Consider the following 13,078-nt stretch of genomic DNA (forward strand, 5'->3'; position numbering starts at 1 on the left):
ATCCCATTGGGTTAAATCAAGGTGATTAAGCAAAAAGTTATTTTATAGAAACTACAGTTGCGAAATAAATTAACTAAAAAAAAAAAATTGGGGCTTGCATATGTATTTGTTACCTATTTGCATTATAAAAACATTAATATTTAATAGAAGTTTTCGGGCAATGTAGTGATTGATGTTCTCTTTTTTTCTTTTTTTTTTTTTTTTTTTTTTTCCCCTAATCGATGCACACCCTATAACTAAAAGAGGATCTTAAAGGTCAACACGGATATTTTACAAGCAAGGATTACTTACAAAACATTCTCTGCTAACATGTTCTTTCAAAATAATATTTTTTCAGCACAGTAACAAAAATTCATAAGTATCCACCCAACATTTACATTTTTCTAACCGACACTGCACACCCAAAATCACAAGGTCGGCTCATAGTATTTGCGCGTGGGGATCATGACAACGATTATCAAAATTAAATTTGGGGCAGATACTTTGACAACCCGTCCCTCACAAAATGGGGTTTCTATTTCGACATCCGTTCTTAACAAGGGTAGGTTGGGGGTGTACATTTCAAAAGCTGTTCTTGATATGAGGAGTTTGTGGGTTGGGTGTTGGGCATTATCAACAATAGCCGTACTTAAACTTCCACCGGGCAACGCCGGTTAGCGGGTCCTGCTAGTATATAAATATTTCCGTGTGCTAGAACGTTTTCATCTTTAATTCTATGCAATTATACAGAATGTAGAAACCATGCATAAATAAAATTCAGTGTAATAGTGAAATGAAACCAATCATTAAGAAACCATAAAAAATAATTAACGCTCGTTTTTCAAAAGAGCTAACATTCACAGGTAACATGAATTGGAACAAATACGTTGAGGACATTGCCAAGGCTGCTGTAAAGATTATGGGCTCCCTTTATCATGCTAGAAAATTATTCACACTAGATAGCATCCTATATCTTTACAAAGCCACTATTCACCCATGCATAGAATTGTATTGTTGCCACATCTAGGCTGGTGCATCTTCCACTCATCTCTCCCTCTTAGACCACACCTAATAGTTTCTTCCCCAGAACTGCTAGACTTTGGAATTTCCTTCCGGGTTCCTGCTTCCACAACTGTATTGACATGCAGAAGCTCAAGTGTAATGTAAACAGATATCTTGCTGCTCAACTCCCTACATAGTATCCCTGCAACTTATGTTCCTGATAGTAGCCCCCTACATCAAAGTAGCACTGCACCTTGTTTGGAGTGAAAATGGAATTTAAAAAGAAAAAATCTAATAGGTTCTGCACTATCGGCCAAGCTTCAACCTTTGTCCCCTCGCCACAATGTTGCATCTCTCTGTCTGTTTTACAAGTACTTTAATAGAATGTGCTCCAATGAACTCGCAGCACTTGAACTATCTTGATGTGTATACTCTTGACTAACCAAACAAGCAGAGAAATCCCCCCCCTTCACTGTTGAGGTACGTAGATGCAGGAAACCCTTCAATTCTAATAGTTTCTTTTGGCATGCTAGACTTTGGACCCCCACCCCTGTTTTTTTTGCTTCCCTGGCTGTACTAACCTGCAGAAGTTCAAATGTAATCTGGACAGACATCTCGCTGCTCAACTCCCCACAGTCTCCTAATGTAGGGTTTCCCCAGACTTCAGGACATCATGAAGCCCTTAAGCATGGCAAAGGTTTTTCATGAACCACTAACATGATAATTTCTAAAATAATTATGAAAAACATTAATTTTAAATTTTAACACTAACTACTGATAATGTTTACAACCATTTTTTGTTTTTGATTAATAAAAAATTATTGCATTTTTTTGTTAATTTATTTTTTATTTTCGTTTTCATAAACCATCTTGAAACTGTTTACACCTGTAGTTATGTATCCTATTTCTTTCTAGTAAAAGATAAGTAAATGTATGCAACCATTTAATTTTTCCATATAAGGCATTTGGCCCTCTTTAAGGAAGAGCTTCTAAAGCGTTTCAGCCTCGCTCATGATGCCCTAATGCTCTGTTGAGCCCACTTATAATAGCCCCTTACATTCCAAGTGGTAATATGCCTTATTTGGGGTTAAAAAAAAAACATGAAAATTTAGTTTACAGAGTAAGGCAGATTGCTGAAACAATCTTTCACTTGGTGATACAAGCACCAAAATTTAAATTTGTCAGGTTTGCTTCTGCAGCCATCTTGAAAACTGGCAGCCATCTTGAATTTTATGATTGCTAATGTTCTTTTCTTAAAATATTTGTTCTGAACATCATTTGTGCCAAGTTTGGTGCTTGTATCACTAAGTGAAAGATTCTTATGGAATATTGAGATAACCTGCCGCACTAGAGTAATTGTAAAAATAGTTGTAAAAAATCATTTTTCTACAAAATATTAAAAACGGAGGGTTAAATTTAACCCGTAATTATACAATGCTAATTAAGTCAGATTCCTTGAATTTCAATTTCTTAGGCTTAAGTCTTAAGTTTTGTGTGTAAAAATATATTTTTTAAAAAACAAAGTGAACTTATTTTCCTGTGAAAGTTTCTGCAATCTAAATGATAGTTGTTTCTTCATTTAAAGTTTTTTTGGGTTTTTTTTTCATAGATGTCGTATGGTGGATGTTCGTTCTCCATCTGGTCAGCAACAAACACATCCAAAAATGTTCCAGTGGATCAGAGATTATTTCAAAAGGAAAGATCGCCATGAATTTCGGTCACCCTTGTACCTTCAACACCAAGGTTGGTTGGTTGGTTGTTTTTTTTGTTGCCTAATTTTAATGACTTGTTTGCTTATAGAATCACCAAAATTCAATCTGCCATTTTGAATTGATATCTTTAGCCAAAAGAAAATTTCCAAGATTTTTAAAAACTTTATCTTTTTTTTTTTTTTTTACAAAGGGTTTATTATATATCGAGGCCCAAAAGTCACTCAAGGATGTATTGTAGTCATTGAGAGCGTAATGTAATAATTGTTTGTGATAGAAATTTGATATAATCAGATTATTTATGAGGAGGGTTTGATAAGAACTTGTTTACATTAGACTTGAAGATGGCAATATTATAGTCAGCTGGAAAGCAGACCAGTAGAACAGTTCCTCAGACAGGTAGTTCTAGGAAAGAAGTTTTGTTGATGGAATCCATATTTAGGTTTAGGCACTCAGAGTGGGAGAATTTATTGATAGATGAGTGTTTTTGTAAAAGATTGGCGACGAGGGACCATAGATTGGAGCTCAGTCAAGCACTTGCCATGAAGATAACGATAGAGCAGAGACTCCTGTGGGAAAGAGGTTGCAGAGAAGAGAAAAGAACATCACCTACAAGGTTATGAAGTTGGTTTTTAAGGCAGGATAGTTCCCTTTGAGTAGTTTCTGCCCAGATGTGACAACAGTACTCCATCCTAGGATGTACTTGGCTCTTATACAGGTAGAGAATTGCATTGGCAGTGATATCTACTTGAGCGGTAGAATGATTCCACGTTTTTTCCAGGGACCTTGGCAACGGATTTAATGTACATGTTCTAAGGGCCAGATGAAGGTCAGAGCGATTATGATGGAAAGAGAGAAGTTTGATTTTTAGATGCATTAAAATTAACCAGCCACCTTTTTCCCCATTGGACCATGTTATCAAGATCAGAGAAGAGAGAATCAGATCAATCATGATCATTTCTGACCTTTGAAGTGTTGCCATAGATGGTAGTGCCATTTGCATAAATGTCTACAGAGCACTATAATTGGAATGCCATCGGGGCCAGTTACTTTACTGGGATTGAGCTTTTTATAAGCTTGACCACATTATGCACAGTTATTTGTATGTTGCATAGTGGGTTTTCAGACACAGGAGGAAATACAATGCATAGGTTGAAATTAGCTGCAAAGAGTTTGGCTTTGTATGATGCTGATGAGATTACCTGAAGTCTATTGATGATGGCACACACTTCGGATCAGGACCCTGTTTATTATTTGCCAAAACTATGTAATAGTGTTTTTTACATAATTCAGCTTCTAAAAATGCATTTTATTGCTGCACAAGGAACCAGTAAGCCCCTTAACCTAAAAAAAAAAAGCAAAAAAAAAAAAAATGCTCATGAAAATGTTTTAAAAATCTTTAATTATTTTAATATTTTAGATTAAGAAGAATCATTGTAAGGAATATTTTTAAAGTACTATAAAGAAGGTTCCTCATCCATTTAACATGGCAGTTAATCAGATCTATATGAAATAAATGCAACACTTTTCAAATATTTACACATCTGTGTAAATAAAATGGGCAGTATTATTTTTAAAAAGATTTCATTGAAATATTTGCATAAACTAAAATTATTTAAAATTGTTACAGATTGGATATCATTTGCATAAAATATTAATTTCTCTCTGATCAAAGAGAAAAGAATCAGATTTGCTGGTCACTGCTAGAAGACTAGCCACCCTGCCATCTGAGCCACCACACCACATACAAGAAAGTTTATTGACTAACACAGATCAAGCAGATCATGGAAAAGTCTGAATATGGAATGAATTTACTTACTTCCCAGCAAGGGATGTAGTCATTCAATGACTAAAATCCCAGGTTAATGTCTCAAAAGTAGGACTTTACACTTACTAAGATGACATCATCCAGCAAGCTAACCCAGCAAAAAATGTTCTGGATATTAGATCTAGAATTTTTTGTTCTGGGTTTGCTAATTCATTCATATATATATTTTTTTGTCGATGTTGATTTTCTTTTTTTTTTTTTATTTATTATTTTAAACGATAATACGGTTATTAGTGTCTCCAACTTTGGAGATGTAGGAAAATCTTTTTCCTTGGGAGATCGCTTATATTTTTTTGGATGTAAACAAATAAACAAATCTTATTTATTTACTTATTATTTTACTTATAAAACGGTAATCTATGAACACATGTTTTTGAAGTGCTATCTCTCATCAGCGTAGCTTGATTGTTCTAGGATTCAAACCTCAGATCATATGTACTATGATAAAGTTTGTTGACCGTTATCCTAGAACAGTCAAACTACACTGACAAGAGGTAGTACCTCAAAACATATGTTCATAGATTACTCTGTGTGTGTGTGTGTGTGTATATATATATATATATATATATATATATATATCTACTGTTTAGAAGCACAGTGAAAATGAAATTCAAAACACGACAGTTAAATGATTAGATTTGTGCAATATTTTTTAAATATTTATTTAAAATTTATAATTTTTGGCTTATACCAAAGTCCTCATTAGGAACTTTTAAATAATATTGTTTTTTTTCCTAACCATAATGCCTGCAGTCTTAGCTGTCGAAGATAGATTTTATCGTACAGTTCAGTGTTTGCACTTGATCATGAGCATATGTATTAAAAGTAATGGATCATGTGTATATATATATATTAAAAGTAATTGATCATGTGCATATATATTAAAATTAATTGATTATGTGCATATGTATTAAAATTGATTGATTATGTGCATATGTATTAAAATTGATTGATTATGTGCATATGTATTAAAATTGATTGATTATGTGCATATGTATTAAAATTGATTGATTATGTGCACATGTATTAAAATTGATTGATCATGAGCATATGTAATTAAATTAATTGATCATGAGCATATGTATAAAAGTTTTTATTTTTATTTTTTATTACATTTTCACCCCAAACAAGGTACATCTCTACTTTGCTGTAGGGGGCTACTATTAGGGACACAGTCTACAGGGGTACTAGGTGGGGAGTTGAGCAGCAAGATGTCGGTTCACCTTACACTTGAACTTCTGCATGTCCGTACAGTTGGGGAAGCAGGAACGTGAAAGGGAGTACCGAACTCTAGCGATTCTGGGGACGAAACTACTGGAGTAAAAGGCTCTCTTACATCTAGGGATTTCAAATGTGAAGGGGTGGGATTTTGCTGCTTGTCGGATTTGTGAGGGGTATTTACGTAGAGGGGGTACAAGTGCTTGCAGATCGTCGGAACATACACCGTTAAAGTACTTGTAGAACAGGCAAAGGGATGCAAAATTGCGTCGATGGGACGGAGACTGAAGCTTAGATGATTAATTGATTGTGAGTATATGTATTAAAATTAATTGATCATGTGCATATGTAAAAAAATTATTTGATCATGTGCATATGTATAAAAATTAATTGATCATGTGCATATGTATTAAAAATTAATTGATCATGTGCATATGTATTAAAAATTAATTGATCATGTGCATATGTATAAAAATTAATTGATCATGTGCATATGTATTAAAATTGATCATTTGCATATGTATCAAAATTAATTGATCATGTGCATATGTATTAAAATTGATCATTTGCATATGTATAAAAATTATTTGATCATGTGCATATGTATAAAAATTATTTGATCATGTGCATATGTATTAAAAATTAATTGATCATGTGCATATGTATAAAAATTAATTGATCATGTGCATATGTATTAAAATTGATCATTTGCATATGTATCAAAATTAATTGATCATGTGCATATGTATAAAAATTAATTGATCATGTGCATATGTATTAAAAATTAATTGATCATGTGCATATGTATTAAAATTGATCATTTGCATATGTATAAAAATTAATTGATCATGTGCATATGTATTAAAAATTAATTGATCATGTGCATATGTATAAAAATTAATTGATCATGTGCATATGTATTAAAAATTAATTGATCATGTGCATATGTATAAAAATTAATTGATCATGTGCATATGTATAAAAATTAATTGATCATGTGCATATGTATAAAAATTAATTGATCATGTGCATATGTATAAAAATTAATTGATCATGTGCATATGTATTAAAAATTAATTGATCATGTGCATATGTATTAAAATTAATTGATCATGTGCATATGTATTAAAATTAATTGATCATGTGCATATGTATTAAAATTAATTGATCATGTGCATATTATCAAAATTAATTGATCATGTGCATAAGTATAAAAATTAATTGATCATGTGCATATGTATTAAAATTGATCATTTGCATATGTATCAAAATTGATCATGTGCATATGTATTAAAATTTATCATTTGCATATGTATAAAAATTAATTGATCATGTGCATATGTATTAAAAATTAATTGATCATGTGCATATGTATTAAAATTGATCATTTGCATATGTATAAAAATTAATTGATCATGTGCATATGTATTAAAATTGATCATTTGCATATGTATCAAAATTAATTGATTATGAGCATATGTATTAAAATTAATTGATTATGAGCATATGTATTAAAATTAATTGATTATGAGCATACGTATTAAAATTAACTGATTATGTGTAGTGGTGGGACAATTAATCAAAATCGTTAATCGTAAGAATCATGTATTTTGGGGGAATCAGAATCATATTGTTAAAAAAATACCTGAGATTTACGATTCTTTCATTACAATTCTCTTATATTTTGAAGTTGAACTGTTTGTTTGAAATGAGATTAATTCTGTCAAAAATTTTTGATAAAAACGTCATAGAACTTTTCATAACATATTTAATATGATGTACAAGAATTTTATTAACTACTTTAAAAGGTAATCTTTATTTATCTTAATGAATTTTTTTCTTTCCTTAATTCTTTGAATTAAAAATAAAAAATTTTTGTTTAACTTTTAGCTTAACTTTTATATTTCACCATTTTGATTTTTAATAATAAATGCTACTCTACATTAAAAACTGACCTTATGTTTGACTCTGCCCTCGTGGGGAAACAAGTAAATAGGAAGTAATATGGTGGCTGAAAAACGTTTTTCGACCACCATAAAAGCATTACAATACATTTAAACCCTGAAGAATTTCCGCCATGCGCACTTGTTGTTCTAAGTTAATTAGCCACTACTTGTGTTTAAAACTTAAAAAAAAAAAAAAAAAAAAAGCGCTTTAAAATGGTAAAAACACTAATGCTTTTTTCGTTTTGGAAGCGAGGTTTCAGGCGTCCCTATTATCCCAAAGAACCAGCTATGTAAACACTGCAATATTTTTTAATAATTATATAAAAAATAATTTTTTATAATCAATTTTTATTTAAAATTAAGGTGCTTCTACACTTTATCACCGAAATTGGAAATGCTATTTTATATCATGCACCTGCTGTCCAAATCCAAGGGAGAAATCAGGATTTTAAACTATCGCCGAAGTTAGAAATAAATTAAACTTCCGGAAAGAACTATGAACAAACGTAAATAAAGTGAAAGAGAACATATATCCATAAAGGTTTAATTGGAAATGTTTTGATTTAATTAATGGAAACAGGAAAGTTTTTCATGAAACATGTTTTTTTTATTAAAAACAGAAAATGAAATGACATATTCATAATTGTTTAAACTGGGTGAGCGCCATTTAAAAACCAAAACATTTATTGTATAAAAATGTATCAAAATATAATTGTAAAATATTTATTGAAAAGTTTGCATAAGAAAATATAATTTTAATAAAACAATTTTGTAATGAAAGCAACATTGGATTTTTATAAAATAGTTTTTTTTTTTTTTTTTTTTTTTTTTTTTTAACAAATAAATAATTTTAAACATTAAATAAAGTAATAAATGCTAATTTATTCTTTCCGGAAGCAATCGTTCTCCAGTTTAATTTGTTTGTTATTTATTTATTTTATGCTTCGCCATAGTTTAAAATAATGATTTCTCCCTTGCATTTAAACTGCAGGTGCGTGAAATAAAATGGCGTCTACAGTTTCGGCAATAAAGTGTAGAAGTACCAAAATTAAGAAATTATTTTCTAAAATATTTTGTTTATATATGTTTACATTTTGTTTTTAAGTAAAATTAAGAAATTAATTTTAAAAATAACTTCTCCCTTAGTCGAATAATGTACAACATCGGAGCCGATGCATATTTCGCTACAGGGGTTGCATTCGTGTACTTCTGTCCTTTTTCTTTATATTTTTTAAATAACTCCTGAAATTGATTGTTCCTTTTTCTTTATATTTTTTAAATAACTCCTGAAATTGATTGTTCCTTTTTCTTTATATTTTTTAAATAACTCCTGAAATTGATTGTTATTAATTTCATGGTGCATATTTAATCCATGGTTAAAATATTTGTTTTGACTTTTATCTTTAATGAAAGAAATTTTACAAAAAAATCAAATCGTTTTCAAAATTCGCTTAATTGTGAAGTCGATGAACAAGCAAAAATCACTGCTCACTCAAATTCTCCCAACTGATATTGCCGCTTCTCAAAAGTCAAATGATTTCTCCCACCGACAAGTGACCTGTTTTTATAAGGCATGCACACGTGATCTCACGAGACTTCGTTTACTACAAAACGTCACGGCCGCCATGATGGGCTCTTTCTTTCTTCCTTTCTCAACACGCACAACTCACAGGACAGACAGACACGAGGACGTTTGTACGGTAAGCCATTCCCCCCCCCCCTCCCCCTGATCTCATGATCAGAGATGACAAGGGGTGGTGATTGTCTTCATCGGTGCTTCTTCGAGGGGGAAAGACACATGCCTTAATATGCGTTCAATCACTCCACCAAACGGTGCAGCTAATCTCTTTAAATCCGTCAGGTAGACGTCCACCGTTTCATCCAACCCAAGCCGCCATTCGGTGAACTGCCTCCAGGCAATAAAAGGGTCCGTAGCAAAGGCCACGTATAGTTTTTTGTTGTACCAAATTTTTTGCTACACAAAAACTTTCGATTATATAATGGTATATTTCAAAACAACAATTCCACGGGAATCGGAATCGTACTTGGTATCAGAATCGTTAATCAACATTTTCCTGGAATCAGAATCGGGAAAAATTTAGGAATCATCCCAACACTAATCATGTGCATATATATATATATAACTTGATCATGCGCATATGTATTAAAATTACTTGAAGTTTGCTGTTAAGAAGCATGGTGAAAATAAAATTCAAAACATGACAGTTAAAATCCAATTAGTTTCCATAAAAGATGATTTTTATCCATCCCCTCTTTATTTATTTATTTTTTTAAAAGGTCATAGTCGTACTGTGATTGGCGTTGAGGAATCTCACCAAAATGGCAACATAACTCTATTGGTTTTTGATCCAGCCTGCAGCAAATCTCATATGGATAAACTGAAAGAGAGACCAACTGCTGTTTTAACTCAGCCTCTTCGCAAATACCTAAGCAGCATGACAAAGGATCAATATCAGATTGTTGCCGTCGTGGGTAGCCTTACAGAAAGTGAATGGAGGGTAAGTTTCAAAAGTTTTTTTTTTTTTTTTAACAAAAATACGGAAAAATTCATTCAATAAATTAAACTTTGTATTACCATTAAAATTAAATACACTAAAACATAACTATCAACTATCATCATCATTGCATCACCGGGGTTCCAAAACCGACCCGTCCTATCGCGCCACTCCTCTCTGTGGCAGTTGGTTGAAACATAAATATTTATTTGATTTGAATTTAACTGTTCCTTTCTCTACTGTTTTTTTTTTCTCGGTTTTTACAAGAATATTCTAAGAAATTAAAACCCAGGAATAATTTATTTTGATTGATGTGTGTATGCATTAATGTTGGGACGATGAATCAGAAAAATCGGAAGATTTGAGGGTATAGGAGAGGAAGGAATACCGATATTGTCACATTCTGACATTTTACTGAAGAGAGATATAATTTAGCATTCAAGAAAATATAAACATGTCAATATAAATTACGAAATTATCATAACTTTTGCCAAATTTCAGCCATTTTCATTGTTAGTCTGACTTGATTAAGATTTCTCTTTAAAAAAAAAAAAAACTGATTGTAATATGTTAATTTAAAAATGCTGTGTAATTTGCATGATTTCAAAATGCTGTGTTATTTGCATAGTTTCAAGATGCTGTGTTATGTGTGGGGGTGTTTGAAAATGCTGTGTTGTGTGTGTGCAGAGGGTTTGAAAATGCTGTGTTGTGTGTGTGCAGAGGGTTTGAAAATGCTGTGTTGTGTGTGTGCAGAGGGTTTGAAAATGCTGTGTTGTGTGTGTGCAGAGGGTTTGCAAATGCTGTGTTGTGTGTGTGCAGAGGATTTGAAAATGCTGTGTTGTGTGTGTGCAGAGGATTTGAAAATGCTGTGTTGTGTGTGTGCAGAGGATTTGAAAATGCTGTGTTGTGTGTGTGCAGAGGGTTTGAAAATGCTGTGTTGTGTGTGTGCAGAGGGTTTGAAAATGCTGTGTTGTGTGTGTGCGGAGGGTTTGAAAATGCTGTGTTGTGTGTGTGCAGAGGGTTTGAAAATGCTGTGTTGTGTGTGTGTGCGGAGGGTTTGAAAATGCTGTGTTGTGTGCGGGGGTGTTTGAAAATGCTGTGTTATTTACACAAATTCTGTTTGTAGCCTAAAATATTGTTTGAATAGTTTTAAAGTTATTTAATGAATAGCGATTTCATTAGTCTGTCACGTATCCATTTGAAATAGAATGTCTGATAATAGTAAAAACCAATTCTTTTGGAGCCTCTAAAATTCTAATTCACACAATAATAAATATTAAATGTTTATAATTTTCTTTTTGCATCACTTTCAACATTAATATTTTTCTCTTTTTTACTTTCAGGGGAGCAAAATTTTAAAATCTGAGAAGCTGACTTGATTTTTACCTGCAAACACTGTTGTTACTTGTTTTGTTTTTTTTCACTGCTGTATTTTATTGCATTTTGGTGCCATCCACCCTCTGCCAATTTCTGTCCCATCCACAACTGCAAAATTTTTTCTCAGCCCTGTGCTAATTTTCTTAGCTCCACATCCACCTCCCTCTTCTTTGTGCAAATTTTCGTCCCATCCCCTACCCTACCACATTTTCGTCCCATCTCTCCCCTTGCCAGATTTTCGCCCCATCCTCTCCCCTTGCCAGATTTTCGCCCCATCCTCTCTCCTTGCAGATTTTTGTCCCATCCCCTCCCCTGGCCAAATTTTCGTCCTATGCCCTCCCCACCAGATTTTTGTCCCATGGCCCCCTGCCAGATTTTCGTCCTCTATGCCCCTCCCTGACTTTCGTCCCTTTGCCCCCTTCAGCTACTATAGTTTCGTCCCATATCACCCCATTTTCTCTTCCTTGCCAGATTTTCATTCCCTCTTTTATCACCCATCCCTCTCCACACACACACCCTACACCGGTGTCATCATGGTCATCTGTCGTTTACACTTTTATGAAACGAAAACAAATCGGCCAGATTTTTTCAGTCCATCTACTCATTCACATTCATTGTGCGATATTGTTATTTGTTATTCTGTGCAAAATTTGCGATATTTCAAAATCTTTTATTAAACTTGTTTATTGTATTTCATGAATAAAATTTTATTCTCTAAAGTTCATTCAATGTCATTCTTGCAATAGAAAAAAAATATAAGCAAAAAACTTAATCAGCAATATTGTGGTGGAGTACTGGCCATTTAAGCATAATAGTTAGACGTTCAATTTAAGCATAATAGTTAGACGTTCAATCCATTGGCCATTTAAGAATAATAGTTAGACGTTCAATCCTCCGAGTCAGACCAAATACTCAAAAACTAGTACTTGATACTCCCTCGTTAAACTCTTTATCTGAGATGGTGCAAGCATATCAGTGGACATCTAAGCACTTGAACAATGAGTATTAAGGGAGAGGAGCTCTCAAGTGCAAAGGTAGTCTACCTTCTATGATTGAATTTAAATGTGTTCTAAGAATAGATTCTGATCCACAAGACAACAATTCTTCCCCCTTTGTCAGAAACGTTGATCATAGAATGTGAGGAGTAAAGGACAAAAAGAAAGTAAAAGTTATGAGTTACGCGGCTGCTAAAAACAAACCCAAGGTTTTACTATCTGTACGATCTTTCTGTGCTCAGTTCAGAATGGGACTAAAGTAGTATCTGTTTTGTGGTCACGCTACTATTATCCTAGAGATTACCTTTTTTTTTTTAGGATACGGAGTAGGGTGGCAATGTAATGCTGTATCCGTTCTGTTGCCACAATCCATCACAGGTGGTTAAGATTAGATGGTAAAAATAGGTTTTAACACAAAATCATTTTTCCTTTTAATAATATTTAAAAAGTAAAAATAACATAAAACTATTTTGATTGCATATACATTTTTATTTATTGCATATGCACA

At 32.6% G+C, this 13,078-nt stretch overlaps 1 protein-coding gene across 1 annotated transcript in view; it reads left to right on the forward strand.

The window, feature by feature from the left end:
- LOC145248275 (zinc finger-containing ubiquitin peptidase 1-like) overlaps positions 1–12,299 on the forward strand; it is a 44,232-nt gene extending 31,933 nt beyond the window's left edge. Inside the window, exons 6-8 of the mRNA XM_080110145.1 lie at positions 2,591–2,724; positions 9,981–10,201; positions 11,542–12,299. Coding sequence (XP_079966271.1) covers positions 2,591–2,724; positions 9,981–10,201; positions 11,542–11,577 — 391 coding nt within the window. The 3' untranslated portion in view covers positions 11,578–12,299. The remainder of the gene's footprint in view (positions 1–2,590; positions 2,725–9,980; positions 10,202–11,541) is intronic.
- Positions 12,300–13,078: the final 779 nt, after the last annotated feature.

This window comes from Euprymna scolopes, chromosome 26, assembly GCF_053919585.1.
Source record: "Euprymna scolopes isolate OS-2025 chromosome 26, ASM5391958v1, whole genome shotgun sequence".
Lineage (NCBI taxonomy): Eukaryota > Metazoa > Mollusca > Cephalopoda > Sepiida > Sepiolidae > Euprymna > Euprymna scolopes.